We start from the raw sequence: 17,591 nt of genomic DNA, 5'->3' as shown, positions 1-17,591 counted from the left end.
ACACCTTCTTGCCTGAATGGGATTCCTCAGCATCTACAGAGGAATCATTACATCAAGCGCATTCGTAGGTAAAGGGGATCCAGAGGAGGAATACGGAACAGAAGGAGGAGACGAGGTAGGAGGCTGCCACTACCTGCAATAACTCTCTCCAACGTGCGATCATTACGCAACAAAATAACTGAACTTTCCGCACTCATCAAACTTGACTCAGACTACCGTCAAACCAGCCTCTTCTGCTTCACGGAGACATGGTTGTCAGAAGAAATAACCGATGTCGATATAGATGGATTTAAGATCATTCGTTTTGACAGAGACACTAGGATGACGCGGAAGTCGATTGGGGGCGGGCTCTGTATGGCTGTCAACACAAAGTGGGCTGTCAACTTCACTGTAAGAGAGACTGCATGCAGTAAACACCATGAAGTCATGACCGTGTCGTTCAGGCCTCACTACCTTCCCCGTGAATTTACACAAATTACAGCCATCCTAGTGTATGTCCCTGGACCTGATTTCACATGTGCAGCGGAGCGCATTGCTGACTGCTACAACAGAGCTGTCAATCAGAGCAGCGATCAGCCTGTCCTCCTGCTCGGGGATTTTTAACAGATGCGATGTCACCACACTGCTTCCAAACTTGGAGCAGTATGTCACCACACCTACCAGACTTGACAGAACGCTGGATCTGTGCTTCGGTAACATACCGGTGTTTCAGTTCAAGTGGTGACCGGTTTAACTGCATGGTGACCCTCAGCCGAATGCTTCGCTTGTTGTCGTGGCTACACCAGATGTTGGAAATTGGGACCAGACACGTAGCTGTCCTTGCGATTGCCTCTTTGATTTGTTATTCAATCAAATGTCAAAAACATTCCAATCTCATTCGTTTTTGGAGTGTAATTGGAAGAAACTTGTCACGTATAACCGTTTTAAGCCGAAAAAAATGGAAAATGAATGTTTAAAATATGATACATTACGGGATCGAACTCATAACATTTTGGGGGAAAAGTATTTCAAGTTGAGATTCCATTCCATTGTGCCGTTGAGCCAGATATTGGATCAGCTGCAGTACTAAATAACACAACTAGTCTTATTCCTAAGAGCAGGAGGCAGCCAGATCAACTTGTGACCCGACTGTCCATGCTATTATAGACCATGGTATGTGTCTCGTTTACAAAAAGAAGAGGCCATTACACCAGTTATTCAAAACCTAATGTTGTGTTTCCCTCCACTGCCTACAACCCAGCCAAAAACACTTATGCGCGCTTTTTCGCTACCATTTCGGTCGCCTGATGTGGTGTAGTCTCTTGCTCTGGGTCGTCTCTAAGCAAAGCAGCAAGCTCGAGAATCAATGTGACGCAATACGTCTACGAGCAAAGTGGCAATGGATGGAAATGGCCAGGAGACTTTTCTGGTACAACCGACCTTACCAAAACACATCCCTATACTTGACTTCCCTAAATCTTTTAACAGATCTTTTTTTCTATCCATTGCCACTTCGCTCGTATATTTTACAGAAATTAGTCAGGGGCGTTAGGCCTATAATCCCTTGGACGATCTGTAGGTATCCTTTGTTGATCTGAATAAACGTTGTGTCTCAGAGTGATACTGCCTTGCGTCACATTGATTCTCGAGCTTGCTGCTTTGCTTAGAGACGACCCAGAGCAAGAGACTACACCACATCAGGCGACCGAAATGGTAGTGAAAGAGCGCGCATAACAGTGTTTTTGGCTGGGTTGTAGGCAGTGGAGGGAAACACAACATTAGGTTTTGAATAACTGGTGTAATGGCCTCTTCTTTTTGTAAACGAGACACATACCATGGTCTATAATAGCATGGACAGTCGGGTCACAAGTTGATCTGGCTGCCTCCTGCGCTTAGGGAGAAGACTAGTTGCGTTATTTAGTACTGCAGCTGATCCAATATCTGGCTCAACGGCACAATGGAATGGAATCTCGACTTGAAATATTTTTCCCCCAAAATGTTACGAGTTCGAATCCCGTAATGTATGCTTTGTTGATCTGAATAATCTTTATGTCTCAAAGTGATACCGCCTTGCGTCACATCGCGTTCAACATCTGGCGTAGCCACGACAACAAGCGAAGCATTCGGCTGAGGGTCACCAGTTAAACCGGTCACCACTTGAACTGAAACACCGGGAGCTTATGTCGCAAAGCCCCGCCCACCACTCGGTCGCTCCGACCACAATGTCATTCTGCTGCTTCCAAAATACAGACAAAAACTAAAAACAGAAGACATACAAACAAAAACTGTTCAAGTCTGGAACAATGACTCTGTTGATGCATTAAGGGGCTGCATGGAGATCACAGACTGGGAAATATTTTTCCAAAGCTGTGAGGGAGACCTTAATCTGCTGACAGACTCTATCACCTCCTATTTGTCCTTCTGTGTGGACACTGTTATTCCAACAAAGCAGGTCAAGATGTACCCGAACAACTAGCCTTGGGTTACCAAGGACCTGAAACAGTGTCTTAACAACAAAAAGGTGGCATTCCTACAGGGAGACAAAAACAGAGTGAAAGAGTGCAACAGTGAATTGAGAAGGAAGACCAGGCTGGCCAAACTCCACTATAAGAACAAAGTGGAGGAAAAATTCACCACTGGCAATGCAAGGGAGGCATGGCAGGGACTAAACACCATGTTGGGCAGAGCCCAGAAACCGGCCCTCATCCAATGCTCTGACCCTGCCACCTTTGCAGAGCAGCTCAACACATACTACAGCAGGTTCAACATGCCACACCCCCAGAATGACTGGACCCTCACCAGCAATTCATCACTCACAGTGGATAAAGGGAAGGTCACATCCATGCTGGGCCGCATCAACCCTCACAAAGCCTCTGGCCCGGACAGGCTCAGGGGCAAGGTGCTGAGGGAATGCTCAGCTCAGCTGGGTGATGTAATCACTCGACTATTCCAGCATCTCCTGGACTCCAGCTGTGTCCCACGGATGTGGAAGGAGTCCACGCTTATACCAGTGCCGAAGAGAGCCAACGCCAGGGAGATGAAAGACTTCAGACCGGTGGCCCTCACATCTATTCTCTCTAAGTGTATGGAGAGGGTGGTGTGTGATCACCTCACTTCTATGGTGGTGGACAAGCTTGACCCACTTCAGTTTGCCTATAAGGCAAAGCGGGGGGTGGAGGATGCCTGTTTGACTCTCCTGGACACCGTTTGCAGACAGCTGGACTCCCCACACTCCCACACACGGATTTTATTCATGGACTTTTCTTCCGCTTTTAACACAGTCAACCCGGCCACCCTCTGCAACCGCCTTCTGGATATACAAGTCCACCCATCACTCATCCTGTGGATAAAATACTTCCTGCAGGACCGGTCCCAGCACGTGGTGGTAAATGGCTTTAAATCCAAGAACATGATTTTAAACACCGGTGTCCCCCAGGGTTGTGTTTTATCACCAATCTTATTTCCCATCTACACAAACAACATAACAAACAACAGTGACATTCCCCTTTTTAAGTATGCAGATGACATGGCTCTGGTGGCCGACATCAAGGATCACTCCTCTCTGGCTGCCTACTATCAGCAGGTCAACGCCCTGATGCAGTGGATCAAAGAGAGCTCTTTGGAGCTCAACATCTCCAAGACCAAGGAGCTGTGTTGTGGGGGGAGGCAAACATCTTCCCCCCAACCTCTCTTTGAACCTCTGAGGCTGAATGGGCAGACAGTGGAGCAGGTAGAGGCCTTTAGATACCTGGGCACAGATATGGACACCCACCTGTCCTTCTCCCAGCACACAGACTCTGTGTACAAAAAGGCACAGCAACGCCTGTTCCTGCTGAGGAAACTCAGGAGCTTTGATGTCAGGACATTTTAACAGCTGTCTATAAATCACTCATAGAATCTGTACTCACGTTCAACATCACATCCTGGTTCACCCTCACCTCTGTCAAAAACAAATCAAAGCTTTCCCGGATCGTCAATCAAGGAAGCAAAATAACTGGCAAAACTCAAATTCAATTATCAGTACTCCACAGCCAGGCAGTTAAAAGGAAAGCCCACCTCATTACACAGGATCCCACCCACCCCCTGCACAAGTCCTTCCAACTTCTGCCATCAGGCCGCCGGTATAGAGTACCCCTATCTAAGAAAAACATGCACAAAAACTCATTCATACCCATTGCCATAAACAGCTTAAATAAACAATGAACTATGGACAAAGGAACTCTGACGCACTGTCACTTTACACTTTACACATATCCACAGCTTTTATTTAGTTATTTTTAGTTTTTAATATTTATACTTGTTTTAAGATCTATACACACTGTATGTGCTCTCAGAGATCCAATCCAGCACTGAAATCCTAGTTCACTCATTTGTCACATCACGCATAGACTACTGCAACGCCCTCCTCACCGGACTCCCCACCAAACTCATCAACAGACTGCAGATCATTCAGAACTCAGCCGCCCGGATCATCACCCGCACCAAATCATCTGACCACATCACCCCTGTCCTCATTCAACTTCACTGGCTCCCAGTACACTACCGCATCCAATACAAAACCCTACTCCTCACCTACAAAGCTCTCCACAACCTAGCCCCCAGTTATCTCTGCAACCTCCTCCAAGAATACACTCCCTCCCGCTCCCTCCGCTCAACCTCTGCTGGACTACTATGTATCCCCACATCACGACTCACTTCAATGGGTGCCCGGTCATTCAGCTGTTCAGCACCCAGGCTCTGGAACTCCCTCCCCCCACACATAAAACAGTCAGACACCATTACAACCTTCAAGTCACAACTCAAAACTCACCTGTTCAAACTCGCACACAACGTCTAACTGATCACTGTTTTGATTGTTTTTTTGTTTTGTTTTGTCTTGTTTTTGTTTTATTTATTTATTATTGCTTATGTTTATTTATTTATTTATCTTTTTCCACAATGTCTTGTTTTTTAAAAAATTGTATGATGACTATATGCTCTGTAAGGTGACCTTGGGTGTTTTGAAAGGCGCCTCTAAATTAAATGTATTATTATTATTATAGAGATCAATGTTGTTGTATGAATGCCTATCAGTACATTTTCATGTTTGTATGTCGAGCCACGTCAAAGATGATTTTCTGTTACGACAGACAATAAAGTTTTCTGAATCTGAATCTGAACATGGAGGGAAGTATCTAGTGAACTTGAAGAGGGACAATAGGGAATATAAGGTTCTTCAGTCAGGATGGTACTAAACCCTGCAGGGTTTTATAGGTAAGCAGTAGCACCTCCAATTCTGACCTGGCATTAATTACTGTCCACTTGGTAGGCTGGTAAGCTGATCTATCTTTCATACAACATGGGACACAGAACCATGTGTGAGGTCACTAAAGGGTTGGTATTGATGCCTTGTAATCCCTTATCGACATCACACCTGGTTGTAAAACAGGGGCCCTTTAACCATACGCCTCTCAGCCATTCACGCTCGTTTTCATTTCCATTCTTCTTTGGCACATTAACCTGGATCTCCATCACATAACCACGGCCTCGGCTTCATAACATCAGCTGCGCTGCGTATCCCCCTGCACTGCACTCGTTTGACTAAAACATTGTATTTCTGACGTCTTTGTAAAGGCTCTCGCGCCTTCGCATCCAAACCGCGGAACCCTTTGAACCTTTTGAAGTATCTTTCTCTTGTTCCACAGTTGTCAGTGCCACCGGTGATGGCAACGAGGTCGAAGCACAGCAGGACGAGGTGGCTCCACAGAACGAGGTAAGACCAATATGTACACTTCTATGAAACACTTCTTTTAAAAAAATATTTTATTTACTTATTTATTTGTTTTTCCAGATTGACAGGGCAAAGTGGGAGCCACTGTCTGTCCTCAATAAACTGGAAGCAGGAAATATGAAAACGGGTACTTTGAAAACCTTTCATTCTGATTTTGAATTGATCAGTTGCTCCCAATCTTTATTTCCACTTCAACTTGAGATGCAATTCATTTCTACACAGATCTGATGGAGGAGCTTGGGCTGGGAGACGTTGATGACCTTGAAGGTAAATGACACAAAAACAGGTCACCTCTTCCTTCTTCATGTGTTTCAGGCTTTGAGAAGCTTATCACAGCCATCAAAAGTCTGCTTGTTGTACATGCGTTTAATGAGACCACAAGGTATAAAGACTGGCAAGATCCATACATGGCTTGACACCATGTCAGATTCACTGATGAAGCTAAGTACAGTATATCACTGATAAACATAGCATCCATTCCTTACTTTTAATTAAACCCCAAATGATTGATGACGAAGACGATGGACTGCAAAGCTTGTTACTCTCTAGTGAAAACATTTGTGTTGTCCTTTTCATTGAACTCCGATGAAGCTCAAAATAAAGGTCAGTGAAGAAAACGGTTCCCTGGGTCAGCTCTAGAGTTCACCCCTTCATTAGTAGTTATAGTTAGAATATCTGCTACATTGTAGATGCTTTAATCCAAAGCATCTCACAATACCATGAGAGCATATATTCTAAGCATGACTGACCCCTCAGTAGGAATAGAACCCTGTGGAAAATGTAAATCTTTCCCCCCCCCTATGCTAAGCAGCATATCATCGTTAACAAGGTAAAATCTAAACCAGGGAGAATTGATATCCACACCTTTTATCGGCAAACGACAAGTAGTAGTAGTATAGTAGTATATCCTGTATCCTGTATCCCAGTGCACCTAGCAACACTGAGATAGCTTGCGAGACGTCCCCCACTCACAGTTCACACCGTGTCCCCACTCCAGACGCCTCGGACTGGGACTCCACCAGTACGGCCAGCAGGAGGACACTCCCCGGGCGCAGGGTGCCGTCCCCCGGCCACCCAGCACCCTCCGCCGCTCAGCCCCAGGTCCCCGCCGCCGACCCCCTGGTCCTCCACAAGGTGGCTGCCGCCGCCGCCACCGCCGCCGTGAGGACGTCTCCACCCAGTCCCCTGACCCGGTCCCCCTCTTCTTCATTCCAGTCCCAAGCCCGGCCCCAACACCAACCCCAGACCCAGACAGAACCCCAGACCCAGACAGAACCCCAGACCCAGACGGAACCCAAGACCCAGACGGAACCCAAGACCCAGACGGAACCCCAGACCCAGACAGAACCCCAGACCCAGACGGAACCCCAGACCCAGACGGAACCCAAGACCCAGACAGAACCCAAGACCCAGCCAGTACCCCAGAACCAGAGAGAACCCCAAACCAACCCGGAACCCCAGATCCAAACTGAACCGCATACCCAGTCAGAACCCCAGACCCAGCCACAACCCAAGCCTCAACCTAGAGCCAGGAAGCTGCTCCCCCTGAAATTGGACAGTGATGAAGGTAAGCCCCCTGCTGTTTTTTAGCGAAGTTGCATGAGGAGCTAGCACTAGATAATCCAACCTTATCAAACTATAATCACCGTTGACTTTCACTGGGACAAAGAGATACTGGTATGACACCTCGTATTCCATCCCTCCCCTCTCATAGAGTCGGACTGGGACTCGGACAACGGGACCTCTCCTTCGCCGGTTAAATCCGAAAGGCAGCGGCCAAATCTACTTGAGATTAAGACCTCCTCCGGCGTAGCAGGTGAGGCACCCCGGCGTGCTTTAAGCAGGTGCTATTTTTGTGTACAAGTCCTCCACTCTGGTTAAATCTGTCCCCATGGTGTCCCTACAGGTATGTCAGGCGATGAGTCTCCTTCAGATCCTGAGGGCAGCCCACAGCCAGAGGAGCAAGCTAAGCAGGTGACTCATTGTAAAAGCATTGACTCAAGCTCTTGCGATTCCCCTGTGCAGTGCCACTGTTACAGTTTGATGGGCATGATCAACCCATATTACATACCATTATGCCCTTACAGACTTTTACAAATCAAAGCAATTACGGGGGGGTTTTCCTAGCAACAATCAGTCGTTTATTATGTGTGTGAAGCTCAGTGTCTCTGCAATCTCATGAAAGTGAATATAAGTGCATGTGTGTCTTTTATACGAAGCTATTGTTTCTTAGTCTATGCATTATCGTCTTTGTCTTTGTTTGTGCGTTGCGTTTTTGCCGCCTAACCTCACTCGCTCATCAAAGGAGAGAGAAAGCCCATCCGGGATAGTCCCTGACATGTCGTCGGACTGCGAACGGAGGGAAACCGCAGAGGAAATCCCACCTCAGGAAAGCCCAGAGCCCCACCGGGAACCACGTGGATCCACCGGGGAGTACCCGTGGGAAAACCGATTCGAGAAACTGTGGGTGGAGGTGGAGACGAAAGAGGTGAAAGCCACCTTCAGGGACGTGGCCGCCGAGCTGAGGCAGAAGTTTGGAGAGCTACCTCGGCAGGGCAGTCTGCCTCCTGCCGACGACCCTCCCGAAGACCCTCCCGACCCGGGACAGGGGCCGACCGGCCTGGAGTTCCCCTCGGCGGATGAGACGTCGAGTGACGACGACGAAGAGGAGGAAGATGAGGGAGGGGAGCCTATAATGAGGCCCTTGGCGATGGCCCGGAGCGCGGCCCTTCGCACCATACCGGAACAGAGGGAGTCAGGCCAGGAGGACTCCCTGAGCGAGGCCAGCACTAAGGCCTCCAAACCCCCTGATGGCGACCACCTCAACCAGGGAGGTGCTGCTCCAGGCGTCCTGAGTGGAGATCCGGACATTTCCGAGAGCAGCCGTTCTCCGTCGCCACGACCCTCCGAAGGATCTCACACCGTGGATCACGGAGACTGCAGGGACGGGCCGTTGCCACCGGCGGCAACCGCGCCGAACCCCGGTTCTGAGATCGAACCGGCGTCCTGCCAGGACCGCCGAACCCAGGGGGCGGAGCCTGAGGGGCGGAGCCACGCCGACTCAGAGAGTGTGTGCGAATGTTCCGGGCGTCCTCCCACCACAGCGAGTGTGCCGGAGGAACGTCAGGAATCGGACACGCAGGAGGTGGAGGCGGATGTACGGATGCCGATAGGAGCGTGCGCGGGCTCCGTGAGGACAGATGAGCTCAGGCTTGAGGAAGAGGTAGAGGGCGGTCGCCACCCACTGTAGTGCCTTCTAGAATGCCTGTTTTTTCTCTTCACGCTTTTCATAGTCTGATCTTTTGAGGGTGCGACCAGGCCGAAACCAGGGTATTTTAAAGGCACCCAGTGCAACTTTCGAGGCTTAAAAATAAACATTCAATTTCTAGTCTTTTTTACACGTAGTAAGTTTCAATAACTCCATACCATTACATACCGACATTTAAGCAGCAAAGATGAGACGTCGTTGTGTGGTGAGAACTGATACAAAATCGATAACAACAACAATGCCGCCATTTTCTTTATTTTTTGTAACCTACAATAAATAAAGCAGGCTTCCAGTCAATGGAAAAATGGCTTCTCCCCACCGGCGATTGTTGTTGTTTACGATTTTCTATCAGTTCTCACCACACAACGACGTCTCATCTTTGCTCCTTGAATGTCGATATGTAATGGTATGGAGTTATTGAAACTTACTACGTGTAAAAAAGACTAGAAATTGAATGTTTATTTTTCATTGAATGTTTACATAAAGTTGCACTGGGTACCTTTAATGTTAGCAAATGTTCTACAAAAGTCTGTCTAATTGCCCAAAGCACACGGAGCACGAATAGTGATATACCGGTATATCAGATTTTGTAACGCAACCCCAAATAATAACTACAATCATATCGATTTTGAAGTAGCAGAGCATGAACGTGGCACGCTTCACACAGGACTGTATTTATGGACTCTATTTTGGACGCGTCTGTCCTGGCACGAAAGTGTCCTCTGTGCTAGTGATCAGGTGATATTGACCCAAACCTCAGAAGCGACTAAGTTCCTGTATCCACTCTCAACACAACTAGGACATTGATATTTAGATATTAAGAATAACTGAGATGGCTTTTGGCCTCTCTTACTATTTCTTAGCTATGTTCCATTCGGCCTACTGTTTATGTTTGAAGCCTCGGACCATCTCTCATCGTCTCCTGCGTCTGCGTTGTGTTCTGTGTATCATGCATGAGTTGGACACGTAGCCCTCCACATCTACCCAGATGCAGTAGTGTGTGGGGTGGACTTTGTGTGCCGAAACATTTCTTTTCCCCTGAAAAGAAGCCCTGTGGAGTGGCTTTATGTTGTTGTTGTTGTTTTTGTTGTTGTTGTCATCGTTGTGATCCTTTTCCTGCATGCCATTTATGTTCTCTCATCATTAACAAGCCCCTTTTGACCGGTGTGTCTGTGTGATTAGCCATTAAGTGCAATCTGCCCTGCCCGGTTGGTTGTAACGGCTAATTACTCTCACCCCTGGCGGTAAGACAGGGGCCCTTTAACAGTTCGGCCAGCCTTTTAAATGTTGCACATATTTTTATGTTGTGATCATTTGTGCAATATGTTCATGATTAAGTAAAACTAGAGTTTTCCCGCACGTGTTGCACGTTGATTTATAACAAGGAGAGGCAAAGTTATGCACGACAATAATTGGCACCAATCTGGCGCAATTAGAAGAGCAATCAACTGAATAAATGCCAGGTATAGCCTATCGGACACGCACTCAGTGCACTTGCAAATTAGTGCCTGCAAGTATGACCTATCGTGGTGTGACAATATTTAACCATCAATCTACCGCAAATACGTAGTGTGTGCGAATGTTTGTGCGTTTCCGTGTATGTTCGTGCACATGTGCGTGCTTGCGCGTGTTCTTACCTGCGCTTGTGCCGATGGTGGAGCTGTTAAACGTCTTATCTGTGCGTGTCTGTGTGTTTGTGCGTGTGTTTGTGTGTGTGTGTGTGTGTGTGTGTGCGTGCTTCCGTGTATGTGTCGCTGCCTTTGTGTTGACGTGCGGTTTGTGTGCGTGCTCTGCGGCGTATATATGCGTTCGCGCTTGGCACATGCGCACTTCAGTAACTGGTGTGACAGGCCTGCTATTATAGTAGTAATATGTGTCGCATAGCTTTTTTCCCCTTCCTTTAAGCTCACCAAATACTACAAGGGTTGTTTGAGTGCATCAATGCATGCTAGTGATGTGAAGCTAATTAGCCGACATGCAGTGCTGCAAGCAAAGGTGTTCGGTCTCCCGAGAAAAGCAATGAGCCACTGAATTATGGATGGCAGAGTGTACTTGCTCCAAGCACCTTTTTTAAGGCTGGCCTTTAAGCTTGAGTTACTCCAGTTTACACCTTAGGGAACACTTTTACACCTTTTTTCTCTTTGTTTGATTGTATTTTTGTGTGGTTTGTAGTTTTCCAAATATTCGCAAGCCGCCATGCCGGCGCAGGGTTCCGGCGCTTCCTGGGACGCCGGGGGAGAGGACGAGGAGGAGGAGGAGGAGGAGGAAGAGCAAGGAGCCCAGAAACCCGAGCCAGAGTCGGGACGGCAGGCCAGGGCGAACGGCCCGAGTCCTGAGGGAGGAGGACGTCGAGATCCCCCTGAGAGTTCTGTCCAAAGGCCGCCGGGGAAAAGCCCAAAGGGGTAGGAGTGCTTTATGTAGCTCTTTATTTTTATTGTTGCATTCATAGGCTGTGACGTTTTTTTAAGAGATGTTGATTTGTATTCTTATGAGATGGAAGTAGAACCAAAAGTAGACTTCGGCGTGTATGATTATCTCTCAATTGAGGAACGCAGAAATATAACAATTCTAATCCAAAATGCTGCCCTGATCGTACAGGGTTTCCCTTGTTGCCTGTGGTACTGTCGTTAATACAAATACAGGCGGGAGCAATGTCTTGAGTGTTTCCAAGTGCCACCATGTGCTGAGGTGCGGTCTCGTGATTGGCCCTCTCCACTCACCGCCAGACATATTGCTGCTCTCCGTAGCGTCAACAGGCGACCGGTTCCGCTTCGAGTGCCAGTCCAGCAGAACACCCTCAGCAACAGAGACGCCATGTCTCTGCAGGTCCCCTCAAAGAGGCCCACGGGGGCCCCCAGGTTGAGCAGTACCCCTCGGACTGTGGCCCACCTTAACGGAGACCCTCTCTCTGTGTTTGACGATAGCACCTTAAGTGACCTTTCGGACAGTGAAGGAAGGTATATATATCCATGTGTCTCCTGGCTCCCTGATCGCCCACTGCTTCTCCCGCCTCTGTCGATGTCACTCTACTTTCCTACTGTCTCCCAACACATGGGAGCACCATTTGGAAACCAGGGGGGGGGGGGAAATAACCCGGGAGCTCATTCATTCTTCAAGCTCTGTTCCGTCTTCCTCTCGAATAAGTTTGCATGGCCAGGCTTTCTAACCGATGGAAACGTAGCATGCTGCGTTTACGTTTATCCCACTGCACGTCCAACTCCCCTCCCTACAAGCGGATGCAGGAGTGGGAACCCCCCCCCCCCCTACAGGTGGATAGTGGCGTTGATGTTCAACGCACCCATGTTTTCCTTTCTGTTTGTTCTGTCCCGTGTCCGTCTCGCTCCAGGTCCCCACCGGCATGCCACCGGCTGGACGAGGTAAACTCCCCGTCGTCGCTGCCTCGGCGGCCTCTGTACAGTTTGGTACCTCGTGTCTTTTTGATGCTATTGCTAACCCCCGCCTGAAATGTTATCCTAAGAAAACAGCCAGTGATGGATGAATGCATTTTTATTGGTCGTAACCAAGGGGTAGGGGCAGAAGCTTGAGCTTATATCAAGCCCCCCCCCTTCTCACATTTTTAAGAGTAACAAATAAATGTTATGCATACATTGTGTTCGCAAATACATGCAGCATACACTTACCTACGTATATGCATGCATGCATACATGCATACATACATACATACATACATGCATACATGCATACATACATACATACATACATACATACATACATACATACATACATACATACATACATACATACATACATACATACATACATACATACATACATACATGCAGTACATTTCCACCATAAGATGGAAAATATCCTTGATAATGAAGATATCCATAATGAGAATAGCGGCCTTCATCATCACCATTATCAACATTGTTATAGAGTGGCAATACTCAATGTGATGTGTATCATGAAGCATTGTTGAACAAGTCTAGACAAGCATAGAGTCGATTTTTCATTGCATCGAGTTTTCAGTTTTTCAATGTCATTCATTTAAACCGTGTGTGTGGGCAGAACACGGAGGGAGGGGAGATGGAGCTGGCTGAGGACCTAGACGAGCTCACACAGTCGTCGGACAGCCACACGGACGACATCGAGTCCCCGGCCTCGGGCTACCGCCACGCTGCCATGCTCATCCAGAAGTTAGACAACACCACGCTGGGTACGCAGGCCGCCGTCTCCCAAACAGCTGGCTCTTTACCCGCCGACGGCTAATCACACTCACACCTGGTGGTACAATGTGACACCTTTAAGAAGTATATACCTTCCAAGATACTTTGCTGGCTTGTAATGTTGGCTTGTAATGTCTTGAGACTAGGAGGGGAACATTTTTGTGAACAGCTAATAACTCCCCCTCCCCCCCAACAGACTCTAGCAGCATGATGAAGCTGCAGAACATCTTCCACGAGTACGAGAACTCCATCCAGAAGGCGCGCAGTCGCCACGGCCACCTGAGCGACAAGGTGGGCCAGCTGGAGGGCGAGAGGCGCGAGCTCCGCGCCGCCCTGGAGGACTTCAGGGAGGCCAAGTCGGCCCTGGAGCGCCAGCAGCTGGAGCTGCAGACGGAGGTGGACAACCTCAGGTAGGACCCGAGAACCGTGAGGCACGCTGACGAGGTGTACGGGGGGAGTTGAGGCTTAGTTATGGTTCCACCTTGACTAGGGCTGCTCCATTATGGGAAAAATCCTAATCACGACTATTTTGGTCAATATTGAAATCACGATTATTCAAACGATTATTTTTGATTTCTCCCATAAAAAACTTTGTAGCTGAGAACTTTGAAATTTCGCCTTAAAAAAATACACAAAATGGTCAAAAAGAAAATGTTCCAATCTAAAATAATGTAAAGATAAGTATCCAGGTGTTCTGCCCATTCTATAAAAAAATAAATAATCATAATAATAATCGAAAAACTTGATTAATCGTTTGACCCTAAAATCGAAATCAAATTTGGATTAAGCGCCGAGCCCTACTGTGCGGTGCCAACACAAGGTCCACTGAGGCCCGGCTGGTATCGAACCCCTGGCTCCTCCGCTGCAGGTTCAAGCTGAAGCAGGAGCAGGAGAACCGACGTAACGCCTCCATGCTGTACGACGGCAGCCGGGACAAGCTGCGGCGGGCCGAGGAGCAGCAGCAGGCGGAGGTGGAGGAGCGGCAGAAGGTGGACCTGGCCCTCCGGAGCCTGGAGCTGGAGAGGAGGACCCTGCTGAACAACATGAAGCAGGTCCGCACTAGGGGTGTCAACGGTTACAAAATTTTTTAAACGGATACACAACCCCTTTTTTTTTTTTTTTTCGTGTACACGGTTAACCGTTTTTTATTAATTAATTATTTTTTAAAAAAAAAAAATTAAGTGGACCGCAGTCGCGCTATAGGGGGATTATTTGTTTTTTTCAACACGGCGGATGCACGAACAGGATGATCGAAAAAAGAAAATTTGTTCGACCGGTTGGCCATGGTTATCTCCGTGCGGTTAATTTGCAGTTGCGGTGTTAATTAGGATGTTGTCGGCTTACTGTTACATTAAACTAATCTGAAAACGCGGTTATATGCTATAGACCCTATAGTATCTGTGGTATAAAGGCTGGGACGAATTTCAAATTATAAATATGTAAACTTCATGTTGAAAGTATGGACCGTCGCCATTCCCATTGAAGCAGTGGCGCGGTGATTTCTTTTTTCTTTATTACGGTTTTCGTTTACAGATTTTTCCTAAACGGTTATGATTTACTAACCGGTTACACGTGTACACGTGTGTACCCGTGCACAACCCTAGTCCGCACCCCACGCCCCGTCGTCATACAGGCTGAAGCAGAGCCTAGTTAGTGAGTTAGTTAGGGTTGACAGATACCCTGGAAATCCAGAGTTCACGCGAGAACACAATTTGACTCTGGGAACGAGCAATATACTCACTCCCCGTTTCCCCTGGCCCACAACGTTAACCAATCACATCAGTGTATCTGATATAGGCGGGCCAACAGCGTTGCTGTTTTACCGTGCGGATACGGCAAGAGTCTTATGTATTATTATCGAATTGCGTACAGTGATATTTCAAATGCATACTTAGAAGGTGGTCTGGATTTCCAGGCTAAGGGACAGATACAACTCATGTGGATGGTGCACAATCCAGCAGAAAGCATCATAGCATTTATAGCTTTTGCTCATTTCCAATGCCCGTCCAATCCTTCACCACCTTTCTTTAGTGTTTAGATTTGAATCTCCAATGAATAGCACGGAAGTTACGGTTTCAGTTCCACAATCATACCCCCCGGATCTTAACCATCCAGAGATCCGCCTTGGCTCCGTGGTCTGTGGAGCCTCTGAACCAATAGGTGTTTGTTTTTGTTTTAAACGTCATTCCAGCTGGAAGAGGACCTCAGCGAGACCCAGAGGCTGCTGGCCAAGGAGCGCGGCGCCCGGGCCCTGCAGGAGAGCCTGCTCAGCAGCCACCTCCGCAAGCAGCAGGAGATCGAGGAGCAGAGCCGCAGGAGCGTGAGCAGGAGCAACGAGGTACGGCGAGCCCGCGCGGCGGCCTGACGATGTGACGCTCGGGGGCTGGTGGTTGGGCGGCACGTGATCCGTGAACGGTGTTTTGGTGTTTCGCCCCTGCCCAACCACCGTCCACAGTTTAAAAGACAAACGGATCCGTTGAGTCTGCCTCCCCTTATTAAAGGTGACAGATTATACCACCAGGTGTGAGTGTGATTAGCCGTTACAAGCCGTTTTGAAAATCGGCCTCTTCTGACATCACAAGTGGGCGTGACCACCTAGATCTGTGCCGGATAGATCAGTCTACCAGCCTACCCAGTGGACTATAGCAATCGTTGCTCATCTATCCGTCATACATCATAGGTAGACACGCCCACCTATGATGTCAGAAGAGGCCGATTTTTCCAAAAGGCTTGTAGCGGCGAATCACACTCTCACCTGGTGGTCTAATACCACACCCCTTCATAGAATTGCTTGAGTTCTTTAAAACAATTCTGTAACAAAACATCAAACAGATGCAGATACATCCATTGAGTTTCTCTCCCCTTATTAATGGGATTTCTGGATCTCTTCTAAACAATTCTATAATCGGGACCATATAGACTCAGTCCTGAACGCAGCGACCCGGGTTCGATTCCTGCCCGTGGTCATTTGCTGCCTGTCCTCCCCTCTGTCTCCCGTACCTTCCACTCAGTCTCACTCCATCATAAAGCATTTGGACACAAAAATAAATGTTTAAAATAAATGAATAAATAAATGTAACAATTATTCGCCGAAGGTGAAGTGAGGTGAATAATTGTGTAAGTATGCACGTAGTAGCACGTGCACACTCCCAAAATAAAGGACTTAACACTTTTTGCCGGGATTTATTTGATTTGAGTTTCTTTTTCTATTAGCATGAAGAGACGGACATTTTGGGATGAGGACTATAAAAAGGCAATAAAAAAAAGTGTGAGGTCTCAATCACGGGATATCGCCCAATATCCCCAAAAAGCGAACCAATCAAATTGTTCCGTCCTAGGAGGTTCCCGTGTAGCATGTACTAAAACAAAAACACCCGCTCCCTCCGCCTGTCCCGCCAGGCGCTGTCCCAGCTGACGGAGGCCAGCGACCGGGAGAAGGACCTCCTCCAGCAGACGGCGTCGCTCCACGAGGAGCTGTCGGCGGCGCGCGGCGAGCTGGAGCGCGCCCGCGCCGCCGCCGCCCAGGAGGACGGCCGCCGGGAGGAGGAGCGGGAGGCGCTGACGGAGCGCCTGGGGGACGCGCGGCGCGACCTGCGGCTCAACGAGGAGGCGCTGACCCAGACGGTGGTTCAGTACAACGGGCAGCTGGGCGCCGTGAAGGCGGAGCTCGCCGCCGCCGCCGCGGGCCGGCTGGAGCACGAGCGGCAGGGCCGGGAGCTGGCGGAGGCGGAGGCGGTCTCGGCGCGCACGCGGCTGGCCGGCGCGCTGCAGGAGGCGGAGCGGTGCCAGGCGGCGCTCGCCGACGCAGAGAAGAGCCTGCTCCGCCAGCGGGACGAGACCCAGCGGCTGAGGGACAAGAACACGAGTAGGGCTCTCTGTGTGGTCACTGTTGCTCACTGCCGGCCCCTCTTAATTATCGAATAATCGCTTCGTTAATTTTGTAAAATATGTAGCCAGCCGTTCTGCGATTTCTATAAAACATTTAATGAAGACACCAAATTGATCAAATAAATATATAAATAAATAATAAATAAACGTAGCATATAATCGGATAAAACTCATTTATATTAGTTTGACCTAAAAAAGGAAATAACGTCAAAATGCGATTAATCAGTCGGTCAGCCCTAACTCATGTTGTCCCCTGGGCGTGATGGCGTGCAGCCCTAACTCATGTTGTCCCCTGGGCGTGATGGTGTGCAGCCCTAACTCATGTTGTCCCCTGGGCGTGATGGCGTGCAGGCGAGGTGGCGGGCCAGCGCGACGAGGTGGGCGGTCTCTCCCAGCGGCTGGCGGCGGCGGAGGCGCGGGCCAACGGCCTGGAGAACGAGGTGCACCGCGCTGCCCTGCAGCTGACGGAGAAGAGCCTGCTGCTGGACGCCGGCCA

At 48.7% G+C, this 17,591-nt stretch overlaps 1 protein-coding gene across 12 annotated transcripts in view; it reads left to right on the top strand.

The window, feature by feature from the left end:
* Positions 1–17,591, top strand: part of si:ch211-272n13.3 (ankyrin repeat domain-containing protein 26) — a 42,319-nt gene that overhangs the window by 10,586 nt on the left and 14,142 nt on the right. For 9 of the 12 annotated variants that reach the window (XR_009527192.1, XM_060060349.1, XM_060060345.1 and 6 more), the window contains 17 exons: positions 5,664–5,731; positions 5,810–5,876; positions 5,972–6,016; positions 6,341–6,352; positions 6,747–7,316; positions 7,464–7,565; positions 7,656–7,723; positions 8,055–8,972; positions 11,190–11,419; positions 11,765–11,974; positions 12,364–12,394; positions 13,050–13,197; positions 13,404–13,617; positions 14,076–14,259; positions 15,399–15,545; positions 16,607–17,072; positions 17,447–17,591. The exon at positions 17,447–17,591 is cut by the window's right edge and continues 361 nt beyond it. Coding sequence is in view for 11 of the 12 variants with exons in the window: in XM_060060349.1 (XP_059916332.1) it covers positions 5,664–5,731; positions 5,810–5,876; positions 5,972–6,016; positions 6,341–6,352; positions 6,747–7,316; positions 7,464–7,565; positions 7,656–7,723; positions 8,055–8,972; positions 11,190–11,419; positions 11,765–11,974; positions 12,364–12,394; positions 13,050–13,197; positions 13,404–13,617; positions 14,076–14,259; positions 15,399–15,545; positions 16,607–17,072; positions 17,447–17,591 (3,625 nt within the window). In the remaining variant the exon portion in view is untranslated. The remainder of the gene's footprint in view (positions 1–5,663; positions 5,732–5,809; positions 5,877–5,971; positions 6,017–6,340; positions 6,353–6,746; positions 7,317–7,463; positions 7,566–7,655; positions 7,724–8,054; positions 8,973–11,189; positions 11,420–11,764; positions 11,975–12,363; positions 12,395–13,049; positions 13,198–13,403; positions 13,618–14,075; positions 14,260–15,398; positions 15,546–16,606; positions 17,073–17,446) is intronic. The other 3 variants (XM_060060347.1, XM_060060354.1, XM_060060353.1) reach the window with 3 other exon arrangements.

This window comes from Gadus macrocephalus, chromosome 9 (genome assembly GCF_031168955.1).
Source record: "Gadus macrocephalus chromosome 9, ASM3116895v1".
In the NCBI taxonomy this organism is placed as follows: domain Eukaryota; kingdom Metazoa; phylum Chordata; class Actinopteri; order Gadiformes; family Gadidae; genus Gadus; species Gadus macrocephalus.
Note: the sequence above shows the minus strand (reverse complement) of the source record. Positions and strands in the feature narration are given on the sequence as shown.